This window comes from Coregonus lavaretus, assembly GCF_964263955.1.
Source record: "Coregonus lavaretus genome assembly, chromosome: 16".
Taxonomy (NCBI): domain Eukaryota; kingdom Metazoa; phylum Chordata; class Actinopteri; order Salmoniformes; family Salmonidae; genus Coregonus; species Coregonus lavaretus.
Window position 1 is genome coordinate 23,667,659 of NC_140003.1, and position 26,647 is coordinate 23,694,305.

At 43.9% G+C, this 26,647-nt stretch overlaps 1 protein-coding gene and 1 long non-coding RNA gene across 2 annotated transcripts in view; one reads left to right on the forward strand and one right to left on the reverse strand.

Moving 5' to 3' along the window:
- LOC311144121 (protein disulfide-isomerase A5-like) overlaps window positions 1–11,213 on the reverse strand; it is a 61,030-nt gene extending 49,817 nt beyond the window's left edge. The window contains exons 1-3 of the mRNA XM_084180096.1: window positions 11,130–11,213; window positions 4,728–4,857; window positions 2,372–2,459 (exon numbers count right to left, since the gene is read on the reverse strand). Coding sequence (XP_084036222.1) covers window positions 2,372–2,459; window positions 4,728–4,857; window positions 11,130–11,195 — 284 coding nt within the window. The 5' untranslated portion in view covers window positions 11,196–11,213. The remainder of the gene's footprint in view (window positions 1–2,371; window positions 2,460–4,727; window positions 4,858–11,129) is intronic.
- A 1,863-nt stretch (window positions 11,214–13,076) lies between these two features.
- The window catches only part of LOC311143995, a 36,665-nt gene continuing 23,094 nt past the window's right edge, over window positions 13,077–26,647 (forward strand). The window contains exon 1 of the long non-coding RNA XR_014614460.1: window positions 13,077–13,206. This is a non-coding gene — a long non-coding RNA (uncharacterized lncRNA). The remainder of the gene's footprint in view (window positions 13,207–26,647) is intronic.

Here is a 26,647-nt window from a genome sequence, read left to right on the forward strand (position 1 = left end):
GTCACCACCTTTGATGCCACTGCAATCATTCCCTGGTAAAAATAGCCCTTTGTTTCAACCAACCAATGGGAGGAGCCATCACAGCAGTCAAATTGACTCACTGACCAATCAAAGCCCCCAGCTGGTGGGAAAGACAATGGATTGGCAAAGCTCAGCAACTCCACCCACGGCCAGGAATCCAGGACCCTGATCATGGATGAGTGGGGATGTAGTGTAGCCTCTCTCTCTCTCGCCAAGGTGTGTCATGGAGAGAGTCAGGTCAATTCCACAGTCAACAGGGTGTTGGTTGGAAGAGGGAACACGGGGGTGTTGGGAGGAGGAAGTGGCAAGAGGGAGAGTGGCGGGAAGTTATGGGCTGTGTGATGTTCCTTGAAAAGGTGTAACTGATGAGGGAACTGTCAGTAATTCACCTCTAGAGAGATCAGGTGAAGTCAAACTTTTGTCCACAGACTAATAGATAAGAGAGACAGGTACTACAGAAAAGTAATCCCAGTGGGCAAAACTGGTTGTAGCTTGCCTGCTGGGAAGAGGCTTCAGAATACCATTTAGTCTGATGGTACACCAAGCAGTCAGAGATTAATTTGCCCATTGCTCATTAGCAAAAACAACAAACTACAGTCATTTTGTTACAAATCTCCTTGTTTTATCAGCAGCGTCTGCAGTCTGGCATCCATGCCTGACCTGGCACTGTCTCCTGCCCAGTTCCTGTGACATCATCACTGTTGGCCATCTCTCAGGTCCTGTCATCTGGTGAGTGTGTCATCCTTGGCTCACATCCCTCTGTTGGCATGGACCACCGTTCTCACACTGACACTAAGCTTTGTTTTGGACCTGGTCCATGGGAGAACTGGAGAAGGTGGGAAAACCATAGCCAGTCGCCAGACTCACAATGCTAGGCTAGCAGCTATAGAAGCTGGCACTGCATCACCTGTGTGACTGAACAGCAGCTATGCAGCCTGTCATCTAAGGCCCCGTAAAGGGTCTCTGGCACAGGTATATGTAATTGCTGCGGATCTTCAGGAGATTCCACACCTTTCAGTATTTCTTTCGATTTTTTGGAGAGTGGACCGATGGTTGAAATGAGTGGGGAGAGAGGGAGATACAGAGAGTAGTGGGCAGGATTCGTACCCTCGCTGAAGGTAATATACTGTATACAGTACGTGCTGCAGGCGGCAGCATTTACCATTAGACCAGCCTCAGGCACCACACCCTTCAGTATTAAGGCATACGGTGGAGAAAGAGAGGGTTGACAGTAGATTTACTGCAGTGAAAAGAAAGACAATCTCTCATAGTAAATATTTATAGGTCTATATAAAACAGCTGACCAGGCTACATTGTTCTTAGACACTTTTCCGTCCTCATCCATCTTCCATCTTGGACAGGCTTGAGAGAAACTTTGAGGGATGCTTTGAGTGGTAGGTGTCAGAGGGGTGATCTTGATTCTTTTGTAGTTTTCTGTTTGAAGCTTTTTCTCCCGAGCAACAAAAATGGCTCAAGTGGTTGAGGTTGACAGGTATAAAAAAACAACGGGAAGATAAAATGGCAGGAAATCAACTAGAGTAGAAGTCAGATCACACAGGGGGAAAAAGTGAAAGAAATGTTTAAGGAAAACAATTATTCTAGTGTGTGTCTTGGGAGTGTGGTGGATCCTCCCAGTATGAACACTTCCAGAGACTTCGTTTCAAATGGTTCATCTGCCCAGACCTGACAGGTCTATTGCAGGGGCTTCAGGGAGACAGGGACGGGAAAGCGTGTTTTTTCCGAACAGTGCCCATAACTCATTTGGACAATACACACACACACACAGAACGAACATGAGCACACACACAAATGTAGGGTCTGAAGAGCGGTTTCCTCTTTTCTATCCTCTGTAGAGCCCTCAGCAGAATGTGGATATGGAGAAAGAGACTCCCTATTTTAATGAGCATATCTCCACTGTGACTTCAGGAGGATATGCCAGGGAGAGATGAAGAGTGGAGAGATGGCATGGGTATAAAGAGATATGACACGACTGTATGCAGCTGGCCTAGGCTTCAATAACTGCTATCGATTACTTAGTCCAGGCCTGTCTCACTGTGTTCTTACAAGGCAGCCATTTAAAGAGGGTTTTACAACTTCCTTCCCTATAGCTATACATCTCAGAGCTGGGACTGGGAGGAATGCCTCAAAATGTTTCCAACCTAAAATGCTATTCAGAAGCATAATGGGACATACTGTATGTGACATGGTGACTTGGACATTTTTCTAACCTAAAACACTTCTTGGAAATCCCTTGGAAGTTATATACTGTACAGCATATTATGTGACACACTGACTGATGTATTAATGCATGTCATTCCATCATCAACCATTCAAACAATCCTGTACTTACCCACAGTTGACCCAGGCGATGGTGCCCTGTCCTTTGACGACCTGGGCCACGTCAGACAGCAGCTTGAACTTAGAGTCCCCGGAGGTAGCTGTTTATACACACACAAGATAAGAGGGGTGGAGTTAGGCCTATATTTCACAAAAACACAATTCAGTTTTACTACTCAGGTCACCTTATAATACACAGTTAACAATAGGTTATAATTAGGGTTGCAATTCTATTCTAACTTTCTCCCAATTTTTCTTTCTCCAGAAATCCTGGTTGTAGGATTCCGGATTTCCTGCCTATTCCGGGAAACTTCCAACTAGGGTTTCTGGAAAACCTGGGAAAGTTGCTGGATTTTTTATATCCTAGTTAGAATTCAATGAAGGTTGGAGTCATAACACTAAAAACATGGACTGTGAACTCAAACATCTACCACACAATGGTACTGTATCCATGGAAATTACCCTAGTGTTACTTAAATAGACCTAGTCTCTGGGAGAGCAGAATCTACGATTCACACATTCTACACATTACCTAACACATTACCTAACAGAGTCATCCACCATGTTATGAAAATCATAAACACATCATAGTCCAAGGCCTAGTGAGAAACCATCAAATAATAAACTGTAATCAACTGCATTACAACAATACAGTACAGCATTACACAATCTCCTTTGAGATACAATGTGGACTCAGAGAAGTAAAGTAAGCACACCGTGATTCTTTCGTCTCTGTTGAACAACAATACATCACTTTTACAACCCCTTCAACACTTGTAGTATTATGTGTTGGACAATTCCTCTGGCTCTGTTGGACACCTCCTCTATTTTTCGTTTTGGGGCATTGCCATTGTCCTCTGGAGGTCCTGACTCACACCAGGTTGGTTGGTGGTAATTCAAACATTTGGCACTGGTGTCAGATTAGAGATCACCATATATGGTGAGTTCAGATTGCTTGCAGATTCGAGTTACTCAAGGGACTTTTCCTGAAGTTGGTGCTGGGGTCTCAGAACAGTTGATGGGCAGATGGGGCACTGGGAAGCACCGGAACACTTAGTATCTGTGACAGACAATTCTGGAGCTTTTTGGGCCCCTGCTGTAAAGGAACCAAGTGATGTGCCAGTGGCGGTCAAGGAGAGGATCCGACAGCAGGAAATCAAATGAGTAAACCTTCTAAACCTTCCCTTTGGAGAATGCCAGAATGCAGCACCACGGCAACGGCAAGCAATCAATCCCAGTGTGACGTTCGATACGTGCAAGTCTTATCCAATGACCTAACACTGGCTGAAATGGCTCATGAATTATGAAACAAATACATTTGGAGTGGAGCCGTACGTACACGGCACACACACACACACACACATACACACACACACATACATACACACACACACACAATTCATGGGAGCGGTGGGGCCTTGAGAGGGAGATTGTTTATGAACATCAGCATAGAGCAGCACGCATGCACACAAGCCTATGAGTGCACTGCACTGCACTTTCTACTGGCCTGAAATATGCAAATGAAAATGTAATTAAATGCAAGAGGGTGATTTCCCTAATGGCTGTCAGTGCATGCAGTTTCATGGCTTCATTTGATCACATTGAGCTTTTGAGTGTCTTTCTGTTCAGTACACTGTTCTATGTAGTACTTCCAAATCCAGGGAATAGAAGAGAACATGATAAGCTACAGGTCATTAGAAACAAGCAGTGTGATGCATAATCACTGCCCTTCCACAATGTTATTCATTTACCATTATAAGTGACAGATTGTCAGAGATAAGATAAGAGAACACTACAGATAAGGTCACACTTAGGTCATTTACACCGAAAAAGGCAGCTTGGGGACCGTATTCACAAACCGTCTCAGAGTAGTGCTGATCTAGGATCAGTTTAGCCTTTTAGCCTAGATCATAATGAATAAGATTACATGGAGCTGATCATAGATCAGCACTCCTATTCGGAGAGGCTTTATGAATACAGACTTCACAAAGCCTTTTTTTTTGGCTAGTCTATAAGCTTGGGGACATAGAACCACTAACTCACCTGACAGTGTAGATCACCAGGACATTGGTTCTAACCCACCTGACTTAGTGTAGATCACCAGGACATTGGTTCTAACCCACCTGACTTAGTGTAGATCACCAGGACATTGGTTCTAACCCACCTGACTTAGTGTAGAGCACGAGGACATTGGTTCTAACCCACCTGACTTTGTGTAGAGCATCAGGACATTGGTTCTAACCCACCTGACTTAGTGTAGAGCACGAGGACATTGGTTCAAACCCACCTGACTTAGTGTAGAGCACGAGGACATTGGTTCAAACCCACCTGACTTAGTGTAGAGCACCAGGACATTGGTTCAAACCCACCTGACTTAGTGTAGAGCACCAGGACATTAGTTCGGGTCCTCAGGAGTTTCTTGAAGTCCTTGTGGTCACTGACCTTCTCTATCAGAGGAGAGACCTTCACCGCCGCCTGCAGCACAGACACCAGGCACACCTGCAGACATAGAGATGGATAAATACTGTATTTTATTCATTCATTCACTGTATTAATTCAGTGGCCGACTCACATTCAGAATAACTCACACATTGGATGCTTCAGTGCGGAAGAATGGTCATTTTTGTGATATTATGAGATGTCAGACACCTCATGTGCAAGACAAAACCCTATGTATGTGGTCAGCATCAAAGGTGAAACAAAGACTGAGTCATCTCATTGTGTGAGACTGAGGGTCTCAATGGTGGGCACAACACAAACGCATTAGATTATGTAAAATAGGGTCTAAGCTACAACATATGTGAATATGAAATAAAATTGGAGTTTGAGTTTAGATATTTTACGTTAAAAGGTTAAAATGCCTTTTTAAAATTATTATTATTATTAGTCTCCAGAAAATGATCAAATAGTTTGACAACCCTGTTTGTAAGCTTTTAAATTATATCAATTTCAACCTTTTATCTTTTCCAGTGATGAAGACATGGATATTTCATGGTATGGTGGGGTATGCAAAATGGGTCAACTTTGAGCACCTTTATCTATGTTTTGGCATTCAGGTCCAAAAAGTAGCTTTCTGAGCACTTCTACAATGGGCAAATATGTATGGAAGGTTTCGTTCCAATCAAAAGAGGTGCTGTCAAAAAGTGATTGAATTCAAATGGATTTACCCATTCATCAAATCACAGTGATGAGTGATATAACGGGATATCAAAACAAGCACCTGTCGGGTTTCGGTTTTCTCATTTCCAATTCCCTGCTGGATCCCTCGTAAGGTGGGCGTGACAGGAATTCAGCACATTCTCGTGGTAAATTTCCATTAAAAAAGGTGGAATGTAAAAGAACAGAAGTTACAGTACAAAGTGAAGAGTCATCTTTTTTTCCTTATTACTCTGTCTGCATGACTGATTAACTCTATAGGGGGCATCCCCTTTACTCCTTCTGTCTCTAGGTGTGGGAGGTGGGAGGCTGGTGGCCGTGGTGCGGACGGATGCTGTTGAGATGATGACAAGGTGACGTCCCCTCGGTCGGAGACTAAAGGGCGGGCGTGTGGAGATGACAGTGAGGAGTAATTAAAGAATCGGCATCTCAGGGCCGGCCTCTTTTCTCCACCTGTTCACTCATCCGATACTGCTCCACTGCTCCTTCCCTTGGCTAGGGCATCTCAGTTAGGGAGAGTGGAGACTTGAGAGGAGAGGCACTGGAGCAACCACCGTGCAGAATGAACGGGGAGCTTTAAGGTCCAACTTACTCATGTGGGATTGAATAGCTATCCACTGAACCATAGCCTGCTTCTCACAATAGCATGACTGATAAAATGCTAGATACTAAACAGGATTTGAAAACTCATCTATTTGTGAGACAACATGTGAGTATGAACTAACTGTATGCAAAAAATAAGTAGTTAAGACGAGACAGAACTGGTATTGGCGATTGAGTGTGAGAATGAGTCAGTCCTCAGCTATTTGATAGCATCTGGAGGCAGCTCTTGAACTGAGGCAGAGTAGGCCTATTTCACAGCTACATTAACATTAGAACCCTTTAGAAATGTACGAAAGACTGGTGATAATTTCTCCCCCACGCAATCACATTTCTCCAGGCTCATTTGCGGACTTAGAGTGGGTGTGCATAACGCATATTGTTGAGAAGATCAACAGAGTGAAACGTACAAGGAGCACAATTATATTCACAGGAAGTTGATGGATAGCATAGTATTATGGTGAAATGAAAAGCAGCACTATATAGAGTGGCGGATGTGAGGTTGGGAGAGGATGTGGAGGGGAGGAGGGACAAGGACATCAGCATGGATGGAGCAAAACACACACAGCTACACACACAAAGAACGAGGAGAGGATTTGCAAAAACATTTCCTGGAACATTGACCTTGTAGTGCTCGCTTCTCACACATCACATGCCGTGACAGCTGACAGGCAGCCAATAATGTAACAAGCCCCATCAATGGCTGGGTTGCTGCCTGGCAATCAGTGCATTGGTTGGTTCCCTTATCTAGGTACCTACTCGTTGGCTTAGGCTACATGACATAATGGCACTGTCCCGTGTCAATGTGAGCAGCATCCTAATGACTGTCTGATTTGACTTCATTTTATCTGTGCCCCCCACCCACCCCCACACACAAAACTTCAGCTCCCTGTTATATTATCAACACCCAGAGAACAGCAGGAGGACTGTCTCAGACTAGAGATTAGACTCTCAATCGATGGAGACAGACAGAACAGACAGGGGGATACACTGCATGCTAGGCAGCTAATCATCCACAGCTGAAGAGGTAGCTAGGCCTAGCTCATGTCCATAGCCTCAGGGATGTTCTAGTGAGGAGAGCAAGTCATGAGGAAAAAACAGGCCCCTTATATGTTAGGCGTATATTTCATGTTGTGGTGGTTGCAACACTATTATTGCTTGTTTATGTATTTGTTTATTTCTGGTGAGTGTTTGAGGCTGAAGAACTAGGCTAAGCTATTCTGTACATGTGTATCATGTTTCTGAAGATATGCCTACTTCCTTTACCACGCAATGCACAATTCAAACTAACCCTATTGCTACACTATGATTCACCAAATCATGTTGTTTTCTTGTTTGCATTCGGGCAATTCCACAATAACAGAGTGATGCTGAGACTCAGATTTTTCACTTTAAAATGGATGTCAAACCAAAACCATTGATTGCAAAGTTCAACAAACCATACAACTCTATGCACAAGGACTACTGTTAACAATTTCCACTGATCATTGCAATCATTGGTTGTCTGACATACATTTTAGAGTCCCTGCATCACTCTGTTAACATGGAATTGCCCATACACTTATAAGGCTTATGGTTTAAGATACCCTGACATTCAGGCCTTGTCTGCACTGAATTGAAAAATAAGAGTCATATTTGGTCATATGCAAGAGGCATAAGGTCACTAGTATCACACCGAATATTGTGAACTGACTTAACACATCAGGCATATCCCATTAATTCTGTTTAGTCCAGAACTATAATCTATGGCAAGTCCCTTCATTATTGATCACACTCAGCCCATATGCCGGATCTCAGCTAGGTGGCATATCCAATGAAGATAGGATGTATGCAGCTGTATGTAGCGTAGGCCTAAGTGCAGGAGCTTCTCTCTTCCCACCCCGAAGCTGCGTCCCAAATGGCACTTTATTCCATATGTATTGCAATAGATAGGGACTAGGGTAGCATTTGGGAAACTGCCAGAGACCCTGAATACATTGAGGAAGTCAATTACAACACTTTACACCTACCTTCATCCCAAAAAAGTGTCACGTTACATCAGCGTAAAAAGTATCACGCTAACTAAGCAGCGAGCAGAGAGAAACCCAGGCGATCGTCTCGCTCGCTCTCTCTCGCCGGCGATGGCTATACCCTCCATCTGCCGTGACAAATCTGCTTAATAAACGGAGTCTTGTTTTAAGTTCTGTTTTAGGGTGCGCACTGAATCAGAACAAATCAGGGGCGGGTTTGTCAAACACTCTCCTTCATTTTGTCACTGATTAATGACTTGAACAACAGTAGAGAGAGTGTGTGTGTGTACATTGTGTTAGTCCCTCTGTGTGTGTGTCAGTGTGACTGTGTATGTGTCTGTGTGTAGGTCTACATGTTTGTGTGTGTGTGTGTGTATGCGTGTGACCATGCATATAAGTGTGTTTATGTGCATGCATAGGATGCTAAGGACAATGCATCTGATAACACCATCTTAGCTGACATATAGACATTTCTTCCTTCTCAGTGATGATAAGATGGTCCCTGATGAAACCGTTGACAGGGAGGAAACCATTGTGGCCCTTTTCAATTATCAACCATTGATTTCAGGAGATGGATTATGATGATGAACACCTTTATCAATGACTGCATCCCAAATGGCACCCTATTCCCTATATAGTACCCTACTTTTGACCAGATCCCTATGGGCCCAGGTCAAAAGTAGTGCACTGTATAGGGAAGAAGCGCTCTAGAGGGTATAGTGTAGGGTGGGTGGGGGCGGCTTGACCGAGGCAACCAACTAACTCACCATGATGGGAGGTCAAGAGGAGGAGGTCACTCAATCCAGATTGAGATATTTTTAAAATGGCTTTGACAGGCAGCTAGGCAGGGCCGCCAGAGGGACAGTCTTCAGCACACAGATTGACCTACTGCTCTGTCTCCCTTTATCTCCACACACACATCATTATTATTATTTAATTTGTATTAGTTATACTGAACTAAAATATAAACGCAACACGTAAAGTCTTGGTCCCATGTTTCATGAGTTGAAATAAAAGATCCCAGAAATGTTCCATCCACACAAAAAGCTTATTTCTCTACAATTTTGTGCACACATTTTTTTACATCCCTGTTAGTGAGCATTTCTTCTTTGCCAAGATAATTCATCCACCTGACAGATGTGGCATATCAAGGAGCAGATTAAACAGCATGATCATTACACAGGTGCACCTTGTGCTGGGGACAATAAAATGCCACTCTAAAATGTGCAGCTTTGTCACACAACACAATGGCACAGATGTCTCAAGTTTTGAGGGAGCGTGCAATTGGCATGCTGACTGCAGGAATGTCTACCAGAGCTGTTGCCAGATAATTGAATGTTCATTTCTCTACCATAAGCCGCCTCCAACATCATTTTAGAGAATTTGGCAGTACGACCAACCGGCCTCACAACTGCAGACCATGTGCAACTACGCCAGACCAGGACTTCCAGATCCGGCTTCTTCACCTGTGGGATCGTCTGAGACCAGCCACCTGGACAGTTGATGAAACTTTTTGTGGGGGAAAACTCATTCTGATTGACTGGGCCTAGCTTCCCAGGCCCACCCATGGCTGTGCCCCTGCCCTCCCAGGCCCACCCATGGCTGTGCCCCTGCCCAGTCATGTGAAATCCATAGATTAGGGCCTAATGAATTTATTGACTGATTTCCTTATATGAATTGTAACTCAGTAAAATCGTTACGTTTATATTTTTGTTCAGTATATTTTGATATTGATTACTGCACTGTTGGGTAGAACATGCAAGTTGAGCATTTCACTGTACTTGTGCATATGACAATAAAACTTGAACTTACACAAACAGACAGACATACAGGAGCTAGCAACAGACACACACACACACACACACACACACACAATTTCCCTTGCTTGCCATTACACAACAGCTACAGCAGTACCCACCTTTGTTTGACATGGCAGTTACTAAACCACCAAACAGGATGCTGAACCAGAAAGGTCCATGGGCACAAATCTTGAGATTGGAATGACGTCGAAATTCAGCCATTATGTAGCCAATCAAGGGATGAGTGTTGGTAACAAAGTAAAATAATGTAGGCCTACTGTAACAATGTAAAACATTTTGCAAACAAGGTTACATATCCAGCAATCATTGCATTCCTCAAGAAATGAATGTAGTTATACTAATAAAAGGGTCGACATATCATCATAATAAAATGTTCAAATGACTGACCATGAGTCATAATAACCCCACCTTCGTTCAATCACCTAGCTGTAAGTGATTCCAAAGGGCATTTTGATCATAAACGTAAACCACGCCCACCGTGGAAAATAGTTGCAACTTGTTGGGGGGTGACCAGTAGAGCAACGGGCGGTCTTTATCACATTCACGCTTCAAAAGGAAAGAAAGCGTTCAAATTAGGAGGCTAATTTACGCATTCCGCCAAATCACAGTTCTCTTCCCAAAAACGGTGTTCCAAAATAGACAGTCAGCAAAAAAGATTATTGTGCCTTGAAGCCAGGCAGTCACACGAATGACACACAACATAGAGAGACGAACAAGTGAGGTATGCAGGACAACTAGGTAAAAAAGAGATTAATAGAAACCTGAATAGAAATCTGCAACAATGTAAAAGAGATTATTGGGTTCTATTGTAGATTATGTGTAATAATTGTTCCCTATTTTCAAGGCTCTGTTCCAGCCAGGTTCGCTTTACGTCATCATAGGAATTCTATATCCATTCTCGGAAGGGACACTAGATGCATGTTGTGCTGGCAATCCATTCACGAGGATGTACACCGTTTTGATCAAACAATATGAAATGTAGCCTAATGTCGATATGTAACAACAGTAAGATGCAATTGACTTGTATTTATGAGCCTCAGGTTCAGGCTCTGATTTAAAATTGCTAGGGCTGTCAACTTTGCCTCCCTGCACGAAGACACGGTAAAGACACATCGCAGGCTTTTGCAGATTAAATAAAAAGAACAACACCATTATATGACACAAAGAATTAGCATAAACAGCTTACCAACAAGACGAATATGTACATTTTCAGCTCTCTCATCCCAATTCCGTTGCCGTTCCAAGAAGCCATGATGCCGTTGCCACGTCTGGATACGCACGCGCAATCGCGTTTTACACCGATTCTTGAGCAGCCCGCAAGGCTTCTTAGGAAATGTAGTTTTGGAGGATAGGCTATAGTTCGCAGTATCAGAGAGGGGCCCTGGCCCCGCCACAGATTGAAGCGCTTCTAGCGTTTTGGGAGCCCTAAACGATATTTGGTTTTAAAGCTAATTTCCTGCAATTCTACCCATTTTGCCATGATTTATGCCGGTCAGAAATTCTTTCGGCCATGATTACTAGGCTACACGGTTTAGATAGCTGGCTAGACTAACATACCTCTGTACCTTCAGGCTCTGATCAGTCCCTACACCCAAACGAGGGCATTGCGTTCATCCACCTCTGGCCTGCTGGCTCCCCTTCCTCTGCGGAAGCATAGCTCCCGCTCAGTCCAGTCAAAACTGTTCGCTGCTCTGGCACCCCAATGGTGGAACAAGCTCCCTCACGACGCCAGGACAGCGGAGTCACTCACCACCTTCCGGAGACATTTGAAACCCCACCTCTTTAAGGAATACCTGGGATAGGATAAAGTATTGCTTCTAACCCCCCCCCCCCAAATTGTAAAGTGGTTATCCCACTGGCTATAGGGTGAACGCACCAATTTGTGAGTCGCTCTGGCTAAGAGCGTCTGCTAAATGACGTTAATGTGCCCTTGAGCAAGGCACTTAACCCTAATTGCTCCTGTAAGTCGCTCTGGATAAGAGCGTCTGCTAAATGACTAAAATGTAAATGTAAAAATGTAGCAATCTATGATATGTTAGCTGACATGGGCTAATTGAGTGACTGTCAGTGACAGACATAACAAGAGAAAAACTGCTGATGCACTACCAAATTTCGAAATTGAACGTTGTGTATTCTACTATCCATCTAACTGTAAATGAAGACCCTGACTTCCTACAATTATTATTTCATTGGTTGGGGCCGCTTATGTCTAGAAATGGCACTGAGGAAGTGTTAGCCAGGTGAGAGTAAGCATATGGTTCTTACCATCTCACTATAACATTTACTTCATTTAGCAGATGCTCTTATCCAGAGGGTTAAGTGCCTTGCTCAATTGCAAGTCCACAGACTTTTCACCAAGTCAGCCCAGGGATTCAAACCAGCAAACTTTCGGTTACTGACCCAACGGTCTTAACCTCTAGTGCACCTCTCCTTACTTTATACCCTATTCTATTTAAATGCAAAGTTGCTCCAGGCCTAAGTTATTTATCTGCAAATAAATGGGAACATCACTCAGGCAACGCTCCAAGTCTGGAAAGCCAGTTCGATGTGGGCGCATCATGTAGGCTACTGCTCTCAACCTGTACTAGTGGCGGGAAATCAGGAATCGCCACTACAGTCAGACCACTGTGACTGAACTAAACTATTCAAACTTCAAAGCTGGAATCAACTGCCATCAGAGAGAATTGAATGTCAGGTACAGTATATGGTTCACAATATATTCACGTTTTTTGTGTGAAAATTATCGTGAACTTCCATAGATTCAGATATAAAGTAATTGTAAGCAGGTTGACAAGGGTTCCCTTAAAAAAAAAAAAAAAATAGTCAGGCTTTAAATTGGTACCAACCTCACATAGAATATCAGCATCGGGGAGACCATGGGAAATGAGGGGTGTTTTTGTAAGTAAAATAACATTTATTGCACATCACCATATAATAATAAAACAACTCTCGTTAGTGAAGTGTCTTTAATATGAAACACATGGAGGTCATGACAAACCGTTACTCCATACTCCAAGTATGTATACGCGTTTGTTTAAAAAAAAAAAAACACATTCTCTCTTGTGCACCCCTCTCAGTTAGAGTTGCGATGGTCCTTGTAGTAGAGTCCAATTCGCAGAGAGAGCGCAGTAACCAGCTGCAGGTCGTTTTGATCGAGACCTCGGAGAGAGGAGATACACTTCTGTTGAGGTAGCCTGAAGAGTCAAGAAGAGCCCTCGTGCTTTGCGTGACATTTAGAACAGGTTGGGAAAAAAACATCAAAGGTAAGAATAGACTTTCATGTATGTATTGGACTGTTGAATTTCATGTCCCTTGGTCATATTGGAATTGCACGATAGTAATTCGATTTAAATTGAACTTTTAAAACGAAATAAACAAATAGCCTAACTTTCCATTAAGCATTTTATTCTGGAATGATTATCCTTTTCCAAAATGGTGCTAGTTATAGATAAGGAATAAAACACACATTTTTTTCAATTAATTGATAGAAAAGCCTATATTGAGCACCGTTTCCACATTTTAACACCAAACCATTTATCATGCGATTTATTAGAAGTTTCAGTTCACAAATGGTCTTACTTAGACATAAAAGTATATCTCTGTGTTATTTTGTCCATTTTACCATAACTTGAATAGAGGGCTCTGTTGGCGTCGTAGTTTGTTCCATAATATCGCATATTTATTCAGAGCAGTTAGCGGTTCTTTTATACCGCTCGAGCTTTACTTTCTACTCACGTTCCAGCGGAGGATCAGAGGCATTTTTGGGCTGCAGGAGCCTACCGCCACATTTCCACTGTTACAAACTTACTTGTGTTGTGCTGTCCGTAATCAGGAACCGTGGGGTAAGGTTAGACAGATGCAGAGGTCCAGAGAGTAAACTCTCCAAATTCACTTTTCTCTTTCTTTCTTGATCTATTTTGTCCTGTGATTAGAAATGTATGTTTTTCTCAAATAAATGAGAATAGTAATGTCATAAAATAACATTGAAATGACTCGTGCAGCTTGGAGAATAGACCTTGCACCGGTTGTCCTTTTTCTTTCGTCTTGCGCAACGTCATGGGTGCCAAGTTGATAGTGGATGGATGATAAAATTGTAGATGTATTACTGGCATCTCACTGACACCTGCTAAATCTCAGTTTTACAGCTTGCGGATTTTGCAAAAATAAAAAATGAGCGAATATAGGTCGTTGCGCACAGAGAACATTATATTCTCAACGACCGCGAGTTGCCTTCCCCTTTTCCCTTATTCCTCCTTGATGTGAAGTTGATTCATTATTAGGTTGTCGAAATTAAAAACAATAAACGAATACAGTAAATGTCAGAATTCTGAATTTAGCATTGAATCTTATGGTAGGTGAAGTCTTTCTCCCCCTTTACGCATCTCAGACACTTCTATTCTCCAAGCCATGTTCACCCTGCGGCGACATCGCATAGAATAACATAGACTTACTTCAGGGATTACAACACATCTAAACAGACAAAAAGGTAAAGAATGACGACTAGGCTGAAACACCAACTGATTCCTTTTCAAGTTCAAGGCTCCGTTTTAAAATTGGTATTGTATCCATTTGAGAATGTTGCATTTTTAGAGCGCGATAGAGGGCAGTGTTCAGCAACGCTGCACAGCTGTGGAACAACAGGCAGGTGAGAGGGAGAGAGAGTGGAGGCGAATGTGACGGAAAGCATTTACACCTGGCATTGCTGCCATATTTTCGTATACTTTCATATTTTTGAATACTTTATCTAATTATGAAATCTCCTCTTATATGTTGGGCCTGAATTGCCCAGAAATACTGTCGGAAAAATGTTGTTTTGTTGGGCTATAGAGTGAGGACAGTGAGGCTATTTGACTTGAAATCCGAGGTTTATCGTTTATTTCTGGACTGGTTTGTCTATGGAACCTCTGCCAACACATCAGTTTCTGTTACAGGATTGCGGCTGCACTGTTTAATGTTGTTTACTAAGCTATCTGCATGTCAAATGTATTAGTTCAGCCCGTGAGCCGTTGGTTCGTTTGTCAGTAGTCCTTTAATATTGAGTTAATACTCAGAAGTCTGTAATAAAAATACATGAATTGTAATTAAATATACTTTTTCAGTAGGCCCATAGCAACCAATTGGTTAATTCAGTGCATACCACTATGGCTCAAAGCTCTTGATAGACTGTTTGGAGATGTGCATAAATTGGTTTTCTTTTCCACAATTTGCGTAAAAAACATTTTACGTCTTATTACTTTTCGTGTTTAAATTCTACTCTTGGATACTCACTTCCCTATAGTGTTTCCATTATAGCCTATGTCAAGCACCATGAAAGTTGCGAATTTGTTTCTAACTTACACAATCCTCCTGTCATTTGGCATTAATTGGCTTTGTATAGACAGTGTGTCAGTAACAATGCAAAGGGCTTTTCCAGCCATTCACAATAGCATTTGGAAACAATCACGGCATCAGTGAACTAACGGAAAGCATACTGCTCTGCTGACAGCTTCTCTCACAGTCACACAGCGTTGCACATAATAACACATTGCTTATTTCTTATATGATTCTATCTAATCCTTATTCAAACCTGGATGTATACACTGTTTTCCATCAGACACCTGTAATGAGACCAGGGTAATGTTTTCAGTCTCCAGTTTGCCCTCAGCAAACAAATGTGCTAATTTGGTGTAAGTCCCAGACTGCACCCTATTTCCTTGATAGTGCACTACTTTGGACCAGAGCCCTATGGGTCCTGGTCAAAAGTAGTGCACTATAAAGGGAATATGGTGCAATTTTGGACGTAGTCTTGTTCAGAAGTTCACTGAAGTCTTTACACCACCATGCCTTGAACAAATGTGCTGCCTACTCTATTAATATTCATACAAACCCCCACTCGGACGGACGTTAATTCAAGTACTGTCTTAGATTCCTGAGTCCGTCCTTTCAAATGTAAAACAGGTTTTCATCTTTAATGAACTTATGAGGGCCCTTGACAGTTCTTCGTTGGTGGGTTAACTAAGCAAAGGGTCTCTCTGAGACAAACACACACCAAAGCCTTGTGGACAGACGACTATAGTGGTAGTCTATGTAACCATGGCGTCCACATATCTATTATATAGGGGGAATGGCAAAGTCAAAAGCCATCTGATATCAGCATAAATTATTTCTGTTCATTAATAAGTCTGATGGGTGGAATAATGAGTCGTTGGCCCTCATCAAAGTTTTAATAGTGCATATTTAAGCCATATTAATTATTTCTGACGTCGGCGGACGGCGCATCAATTGAGAGGGGACAACTGAGATAAAAGTTTAATGCAGGCAGACCGAGGAACTTGATCTGACCAACCTGCCGGTTAGATATCAGTACCTGGATGTAAAAAAGGGAGACCATGGATACATCCGAAATGGCACCCTATTCCCTGTTAGTGCACTACTTTTGACCAGAGCCCTATTTCAGACACAGCCCATGCTCAATATACTCCTGACTGCTGGATGCTGGAGGAGAGAGTGCGTGTCAGAGCCAGAGGAGATAACGGATACTCTAAAGATACAGTAGATCTGGTGTTTTGTACTATAGGGGAGAGATAAGACGCACACAGAGGTTTAGCTCCATTTCAGATGTACGCAATCACTTTAGTTTATGTGCAGCTGCCAGCTAATGTTGATGTGAGAATATGATTTAAAAAATACACCTTTTTGGGCCCAGAAATAAATTATATGTTGATTGAACTATGTTTTTCATAGGGTCTACATAATAATGTAATGTTATGCCAGTGTTATTTCTCTCAAAGCATACTGAATAGCCAACCATTGGTATTCCAGGGGCCTCCTGCCACAATAGAGACAGATTCATAGTTAGAATGCCCCTGAGTTATTCTGTAAGCAATGCCTCTTGACAATAATAAACATAGCTATATAGCACCTCACCTATTGACCTGTCGCTTGGCACAGAGAAGTTGTTTACATATTCCACGCTTTTACAATGGTGGAATTCTGAGTGAAGTACGCCACTACCTTCAAAGCAACTTGCCAATGCCAAACTTTGACTTAGTAAAGATACCAACAGAACTGCTGTAAGGCTGTCTGGCTCTGTCGTGCCTCCTCCTTCCAGCCTGGGGAGTTTGGTTTTGCCTGTTGAGCTTTGTTCAGGGCTGTGGGCCGTTGGAGGGAGAGAGAGAGTGATCTATCCTTTAAAAGTGGGGCTCAGTTTTATTCATATGGTAATTGAATTAGTGCTGAGCAGAAAAACAAAACTACGTAGCTACCCACATGCCTTTTCAGAGAAAACATCTCTCTGATGTGTTTGGTGGTATTGGTGCTGGATCTAAAGGTGTGTGTGTGTCAGTGTGTGTGTGTGTGCCACCCACCTTGTCTTGTGGTTTTTGGCTTTGTAGACGCCTGTCCTTTACTATCAAATGTTTAATATTCTGAACACAAATGGCGAACAGTCAAGTCCCTCCATCGCTATCCACTGTGTAAATACATTGGAATAATAGCTTGAGGCACAATGACTTGTGAAGGTCCTCCTTTGCCATTCTATCTATCTGGAGATCCTTCAGTTGTTTGTTTGTCCACTGGTGCTGATGATAGGTTCCCTCCCTGATGGGACTGTCATGGGGCTTGTTTGGTGTAAAGTGGACCGGTTAGAGTGTCACCAACTCCCTAAACTCTCCACTCTGCCTCAAATCCATCTCTGTGTGACCAAATAGCTCTATTTTCATGTCATCCAACAATTGTAAATGCCTGGAGTTTGCTAAACGGCATTGGCACTTGGATTTGAACCGGTGCTTTGGTCAGATGACATGAAAATAGAGCTCTTTGGCCACGCACACTAGAGGTTGGTTTGGCGTCGAAATGAGAATGCATAAGCAGAAAAGAACCCCATACCTACTGTAAAATATGGTGGTGGATCTTTGATGCTATAGGGCTATTTTGCTTCCCCTGGTCCTGGGGCCCTTGTTAAGGTCAACGGCATCATGAACCTTACCCAGGACCAGGACATTTTGGGCCAAAACTTGGTTGTCTCTGCCAGGAGACTGAAACTTGGCCGCAAGTGGATATTCCAGCAAGACAATAACCCCAAGCACACATCAATATCCACAAAGAAATGGTTAATTGGCCACAAAATCAACATTTCAGACACACCAATAGCTTTTTCTGTCCGATAGTACTTTGCACCTTTGAACAGAGTGCCGGCCGTAATTTGAGAACTGAGTGTGCATCGATTTTACATGTAGATTCGCATGAAAATGTCGGGAGTCAGGATCTTAAGATCCCTCCCAATGTGTTCTCCAACTCATAAAACATTTGGGAAAAAGGCAAATTGCCGTTATCCTCACAAGGTGAGGTATTGAAAGGTATTCAAAACAGGTGTGTCAATTATTTTGAGCCCTACGTTTTTGAGAAGCAAAACAAATATTACCTGTTAAATAAAATATATTTCTCTGAGCAATTGTATTAGTATAAAATAATATAATTTCCAGTTTTTTTGCATACAATATAGCCCAGTATGTTAATCATTTATTTTATACAGTCATTTTCGCTCATCTCTATCAAGGGTGTTAATAATTTCGGACCCCACTGTATTTTACCTGCTACTGGTTGACAGTAAAAATACTAGTGACCTTGTGGACAGCCGAGCAGGGCCCTAGATCTTTCATGTGATGGGAAAAACTAACAGAATGGAAAGGGCCTATTTAGCAGAGTGATAGCTGGGATCTGTTGCTTGTTTGATTCATTATTTCACTTGCCATTAAGCAGGAAAAATAAAGGCTGGTTCTGGGATAGTTTGACTATTGGGTTTTTGTCTTGTTGCCAGCAAAATGCAGGGACTTTTCTTAGGCCTTAAAGCAATAAGGAAGTGAGGGTAGAGTGTTGAACGGATGGAAAGTAATTTTTAAAGCTTTACAACCAGACAATCTAGACTAGAGAGAAAAGGAATAGCCTACGTGGGGCTTCTCTCTGGGTGGGGAGGTTGCTCACACACAGAGAATAAATGGATAGGATGTGAATGAATTATTCTATGAAGTCTCTCTGGACTCTGACTGGACCCATTCAATCTCTCAGGACCCATGGTGGTCATTGTTTTTGAATACTGTGTTTTTGGCATGGTCTTCAGTGTCTGTCTGAGTGCGTCCTAATTGGCACTCTATTCCCTATAGTGCACTATCTTTGGCCAGAGCCCTATGGATAGGGTGCCATTTGAGACACATCCTCTGTGTGTAACCTGGTCTCTGCGGTTCACTGCTCTAGCCAGCATCACAAGCCTGTGAAATCCAATATGGCCGCTCCGCTGTCAGGCTGCATACTGTGTGCAACCCCTAATTAATGCTTGATGCGAGCGAACAGGCTCAATTTGTCTGCAGAGTCAATGTTATCCTTGTTGTTATTGTTCTCCTCATCCTCTCCTCCTTATTGTCCTAAACAGACAGAATGGAGAAGAAAGCGAAGACAATGGTGATTTCAAGTCTGGAAGTCAAAAATATATATATTTAAGTGCTGAAATTCAGTTGATTGACAGTCTGGTCAACAGTTTATAAAGGGATTTTTCTGCCTTGAAATGACCCTGTTATAATCATTGTTACTTGCACACATATGTTTTTTATGGTCTTGAAGGGGCACTTTAGTGTATGTATCTCATCCAAACCTCAACTGACCATATCAATTATGGATTGAGGATATGCTTTTGTTGTTGGACAAGAGACTCTGTAGTTGTACGTGAAGCGGACGTGAAGGCATGTGCCTGTTCAGCCCTACAAGGCCTCAATGAGGAGAAGAAAGAAAGAAAGGGGGGAGGGGCAGAAAACGCTCCCACAGTTGATCTGGCCATTGTGGGGGGAGGAACACTATTCCCATTGATGCCGTGGATGCATGATAGTGAAATGGTGAAACCCCCCCAAAGCATTAGGAAGGGGGCTCTTTGAGAGTAACAGGCGACCCGGAGGACTGTGTTAGGAGATGGGTGTTAGAGGCTTTGTGGTGATGGTGGGAACATTATCCCTGCTCCAGTGATTTAATACCCCTGTGTTCAAGGAGGAGCTCTCTGACTGTGTGTGTGTGTGTGTGTGTGTGTGTGTGTGTGTAGGCCTCTGAGGCTGTCTCCCCTCACCATAGCCTCTATGAGTCTTTGGTCTTGAGGCCTTTTGCCTAGGGTCAATGTCCCGTAGGAACAGGTCCTTTGTGAAAGTGGAAATGCACTCTCACACAATACAAAACCTTTCCCTTCCCTTTTAGACTTACCTGAGGGGTGAGAAATCTCTATTCTTGCCTAAGGCTTTGCGCCAAGAGGAAATGGCTGTAGGCGTACTGTAGGGCATGGTTCATATAGGAAGACGCCTCTAGCATACATCAACGCAGTCTAGCTAGGAGACCCCAGGACTATCACGTCTGGCTTTTCAGTTTTTATATTTTGTGGAAAGATTAGCATTTTCTATCATTTTTAAAAATGTTCATTTACAGTCACCTATAAGTAGAAGCAGCCATAACTCTGTTTTGACCTCTTCCTCTTCCCAGTCCAATAACACAGAGGGATTGTAAAGTGAACCAAACAAAGCCCATCGTTACAGCCACCCCACACTTAATCACTGATTTGGCCATTAACTGTCTTTGATTAGCTGTCTCCAGTGGGACATACTGTATAATAGTCTCATTAATGTTAGCGACTGGGTGTCCTGCGGTCCTCAGCATGACTAGAGAACAGCCGGTGGCTTTAACAGTGTGTGTGTGTGTGTGTTTGTGTGTTTGTGTGTGCGGCATGGCTAGAGAGCTGCCAGAGCAAGTGGTAACATCCTCTCCCCCTGGTCAGAAACTCTTCAACACAATCAGATAATCAACAGTAAGTATTTGTCCTAAATGGCACCCTATTCCCTATATAGTGTAGACTTTTGACCAGGGCCCGGAATACTGTAATTAACAGTTGATTATAGTAGCACTGTTGAAAATAGTGCACTATATAGGTAATAGGGTGCCATTTCGGTGCAGCCTAAGAATCCAGCCTCTTCTCCCCTCCCGGCTCTCTTCATGTTCTCATGTGCATTTCTCCGTATCTCATCAACACGTTAAAATAGAGCAGGGTTCGGCCCGCGAGTGATTTTGGTAAAAAAAAAAAAAGACTAAAATCACCAGGAATTCAGCTTAAATTGATTTTTTATGTAAAATCTGTTCACAAGTGTGACGGTTCTCGTCCCGTCACCATCTAGTATAAATGATCACAGATACAAAGGTACTATTTAATGTATTGAGCACCGGTGTGTGTAATGTGCAGCAGAGCGCCGTATGAGCGAAGTGTTTGCTGCTCGGGGCAGGCACACAGCGCGCACACAGCAAGCTGGCACAGAAGCAACAAACAACACGTTTTAGCGATCTCTTGGCCATTATTACACTGATCACCTAATATTGTTGAGAATCCTTTTGCTGTGCTCTGTATGTGAATATCTGTTCGCTAACTGCGGTTGTATTTCAGAAGCTGAGATGTGTACTTACAGTAACTTGATGTACGCCTCGTTCTGGGAGTTGTAAAGGAAGTGACGGCGCTTTCAGACCCTTTTTGTGAATGGGTTCCTGCAACTGTACAAAGCCATTCACCTGTGCTTGAAAATAAAATAAAAACTAGTTGCAACTGCCTACCATCTTCCTGTCCAGTCCTTTGGCACCTTAGACACAACTCCAGCTTGTCCGCCTCCTTACACCAAGTATTCCCACAAATACAGAGAGAAATATGTGATCGTGTCTCAATATATCAAGGTATGAAATTATTATGTTATTTTCAATAATCGGGCTTAATTGCGGTCATTTGCAGTGTACAAATGATTATAATTATGTTCCGGCGCCCCAACCATACGCTCAGCCCATAATTGGCCTCCGGCTGAATCTAGTTGCCTACCCCTGAAATAGAGGGTCTTAAATAGAGGGTCTTAAATAGAGGGTCTTAAATAGAGGTCCTGGGGCAAAGCTCCCTGCCATCCAGGACCTCTATACCAGGCGGTGTCAGAGGAAGGCCCTCAAAATTGTCAAAGACTCCAGTCACCCTAGTCATAGACTGTTCTCTTTGCTACCGCACGGCAAGCGGTACCGGAGTGCCAAGTCTAGGTCCAAAAGACTTCTCAACAGCTTCTACCCCCAAGCCATAAGACTCCTGAACAGCTAATCATGGCTACCCGGACTATTTGCACTGCCCCCCCACCCCATCCTTTTTACGCTGCTGCTACTCTGTTAAGTATTTATGCATAGTCACTTTAACTCTACCCACATGTACATATTACCTCAACTACCTCAACTAGCCGGTGCCCCCGCACATTGACTATGCAACGGTACCCCCCTGTATATATAGCCTCCCTACTGTCACTTTATTCTATTGTATATATAGCCTCCCTACTGTCACTTTATTTTTTACTTCTGCTCTTTTTTTCTCAACACTTTTTTGTTGTTGTTTTATTCTTACTTTTTTGTTTAAAATAAATGCACTGTTGGTTAAGGGCTGTAAGTAAGCATTTCACTGTAATGTCTGCACCTGTTGTATTCGGCGCATGTGACCAATAAAATTTGATTTGATTTGATTTAAACACTGGCTGAGAGTAAGTCACAGTGTGGGCCTAATAATATTGCAACGCTAAATGTGATGGGAGAATCAGAGTTTGTTATTGAAACCATGGACAAATGTAACACACTGGGGTTGATTGACAGTTACTGTATTGCAGTTGGGATAAACCCACACAGTTCTGAAACTTGGATGGATGGACAACTGGTCCTTAGGGGATGCTGTGTTTGGGTCCCATCCTTCTTTGCTTTTGATTGATCAGTGGCATTGATAATCTTGCAGTAGCCTAGTTCTCATCTTTTTGTTTGATAGTTCAGTTGTTTGATAGTTTGATAATCTGTTATTGGGAATGTGTCCCTGGCTAATTGAAGGTTGTGTATGCAACAGCATTTCAATCTTTGCCAAAATGAATGTGCATGTTAAAGTGTTCATCAAAAGCAGTTTTTCTGACCTGATTAATCTGTTCTCATCTTGAAAGGTTGTATTATGATGTGTAGACTAATAAGACCTTTTAGTGGATTGAAAGCAATTGTCAGTTACATAAGGAAAAATGTATTCATCGTTCAATTTGGATTCATTATATGTTTCAACAAACCTTTGAACAAAAATCAATCAAAGCTTCTGTAATAATTTTTTTATTTAAAACTTCAAAGCAGTGGCACAATTGCTTTGATTCAAGTCAACAACAAAGATTTCTCTCCATAACCTTCCCTTTCCTGTTATGCCTCTGACCAAACTGGCTGACACTATCATTTCTCAGTATGTGTGGACCCCTACAGTCATTGATGGACCCTGACATTGTGTGGTGATAGAAGGGATATTAATTGCCACCTGTATTGAATAAGCATTTCACTGTAACGCCTCGAACACACCTACAGCGTCATTGCGCAAAATGGTACACATCATCATCTGGTTATTTGTGCAACAAAAGTTCAACATTCACCTTCTGCTACCATTTCTGTCATGCCATCTACGCATGCAATTTGATGCATACGTTCGACTAATCCAATGTACACACCACACAGAACACACTGCAACTGCCTGTGCAACGCAAAGCTGCAAGGCAAACACTGTCACGATCGTCGAGGAGTGAAGGAGACCAAGGCGCAGCGTGTGAAACGAACATGGTACTTTATTAAGTTAAAGCACGACAAAACAACAAATCAAAGCGACGAATGTGAAGTCCAATAGTGACAAAGACTAAACAGGAACAATAACCCACAATGCCCACAGGAAAACATGCAGTATAAATATGGCTCCCAATCAGAGATAACGAGCCGACAGCTGACACTCGTTACCTCCGATTGGGAGTCAATGACCAAACCTAGAAATAAACGTGACAGAAATGCAAACATAGAAAAACACCCAAAACCCAACAAAACACAATACACCCTGGCTCAAATACAAAAGTCCCGGAGCCAGAGTGTTACAGTACCCCCCCCTAAAGGTGCGCACTCCGGGCGCACCAGCATACAGTCTCGGGGAGGGTCTGGGTGGGCGTCTGTCCACGGTGGCGGTTCTGGCCCTGGTCGTGGTCCCCACCCCACCTTAGTCACCACCCGCTTCCCTAGCCTCCTCCACATGACCACCCCCCAATTAAACCCCACTGGATTAAGGGGCGGCACCGGACTAAGGGGCAGCACCGGACTAAGGGGCAGCACCGGACTAAGGGACAGTACCTGACTAAGGGGCGGATCCTGGCTGGCTGGCTCTGGCGGATCCTGGCTGGACGGCTCATGGCAGGCTGAAGGATCTGGCTGCTCATGGCTGGCTGACGGATCTGGCTGCTCATGGCTGGCTGACGGATCGGGCTGCTCATGGCTGGCCGACGGATCTGGCTGCTCATGGCTGGCCGACGGATCTGGCTGCTCATGGCTGGCCGACGGATCTGGCAGCTCATGGCTGGCGGAAGGCTCTGGCTGATCCTGTCTGGCGGAAGGCTCTGGCTGATCCTGTCTGGCAGAAGGCTCTGGCTGATCCTGTCTGGCAGAAGGCTCTGGCTGATCCTGTCTGGCAGAAGGCTCTGGCTGATCCTGTCTGGCGGAAGGCTCTAGCGGCTCTGGTCTGGCGGACGGCTCTGATGGCTCATGGCAGACGGGCGGCTTTGCAGGCTTTAGGCAGACGGGCAGTTCAGGCCCCGTTGGGCAGACGGCAGACTCTGGCCGTCTGAGGCGCACCGTAGACTTAGTGCGGGTGGTCGGAACAGGCCGGACCGGGCTGGCGACGCGCACCGTAGTCTTGGTGCGGGTGGCAGGAACAGGCCGGGTCGGGCTGGCGACGCGCACCGTAGTCTTGGTGCGGGTGGCAGGAACAGGCCGGGTCGGGCTGGCGACGCGCACCGTAGACTTGGTGCGGGTGGCAGGAACAGGCCGGGTCGGGCTGGCGACGCGCACCGTAGTCTTGGTGCGGGTGGCAGGAACAGGCCGGGTCGGGCTGGCGACGCGCACCGTAGTCTTGGTGCGGGTGGCAGGAACAGGCCGGGTCGGGCTGGCGACGCGCACCGTAGTCTTGGTGCGGGTGGCAGGAACAGGCCGGACCGGGCTGGCGACGCACACCGTAGACCTGGTGCGGGTGGCAGGAACAGGCCGGACCGGGCTGTGGAGACGGATAGGAGGCCTGGAGCGAACAGCGGACACCACCCGTCCTGGCTGAATGCCTACCCTCACACACTCTGTGTGAGGCATCAGCACAGGACGTACAGGGCGGTGTACCCCTGGCCTGGTGGCCTCCTGGATACTCCCCCTTTTCTCCTCCGTCAGCCCCGTCGTCCATGCCGTGTGCCCCCCCCTAAAAATTTTCTGGGGTTGACACACGACCCTCCGACGATGGCCCTGCTGCCGCCGTTGCTCCTCTCTCGCCAGGGCCTTGATCCTTCCCCAAGGTCCCTTGCCTCCGAGCATGTCCTCCCAGGACCACGATGTGCCCACCTGGGCCATCGCCAGCCTCTCTATCTCCTTGCCCGGTGCCTCCTCCCATGTCCAGTGTCCCTGCTCCTGGACACGCTGCTTGGTCTTTCTAAGGTGGGTTATTCTGTCACGATCGTCGAGGAGTGAAGGAGACCAAGGCGCAGCGTGTGAAACGAACATGGTACTTTATTAAGTTAAAGCACGACAAAACAACAAATCAAAGCGACGAATGTGAAGTCCAATAGTGACAAAGACTAAACAGGAACAATAACCCACAATGCCCACAGGAAAACATGCAGTATAAATATGGCTCCCAATCAGAGATAACGAGCCGACAGCTGACACTCGTTACCTCCGATTGGGAGTCAATGACCAAACCTAGAAATAAACGTGACAGAAATGCAAACATAGAAAAACACCCAAAACCCAACAAAACACAATACACCCTGGCTCAAATACAAAAGTCCCGGAGCCAGAGTGTTACAAACACAGCGTTCCATTGGAAATGAATGTACTTCTGGTGTACCAAAACACAATGACGCTGTTGGTGTGATCGAGGCATAAGTCTACACCTGTTGTTTACGAAGCATGTGACAAATAAAGTTTGATTTGATAAGGCAAAATATTGTGAGCTGGGGTTAGAAGGTTAGAATACTACACTGGCCTGATACAAATACAGTCAGTGGTGGAAAAAGTACCCAATTCTCATACTCGAGTAAAAGTCAAGATACCTTAATAGAGAATTACTCAAGTAAAAGTGAAAGTCACCTAGTAAAATACTACTTGAGTAAACGTCTAAAAGTATTTGTCCTGTCCTGCTAAGCATTCAAAATGTAACAAATACTTTTGGGTGTCAGAGAAAATGTATGGAGTAAAAAGTACATTATTATCTTTAGGAATGTAGTGGAGTAAAAGTAAAAGTCTAAATATAAATAGTAAAGTACAGATACCCCATAAAACTACTTAAGTAGTACTTTAAATAATTTTTACTTCAGTACTTTACACCACTGGATACAGTATGTGTCGCAAATAGCACCCTATTCCCTATACAGTGCCCTACTTTTGACCAGAGCACTATGGGCCCAGGTCAAAAGTAGTGTACTATAACGGGAATAGGGTGGCATTTGGGCCTGATACAGTAGAACCAACTGCACTCAGCAGCCAGATGTTCAGGGTAATAATTATATTGTCTCTTGATGACCTTTTGTTGGCAGGTGAGAGGAACCCATTAGCCTGATGCCAAAAAAAACGAGTTATCCTCCACACTCCCCAAAAGGGTCTCTT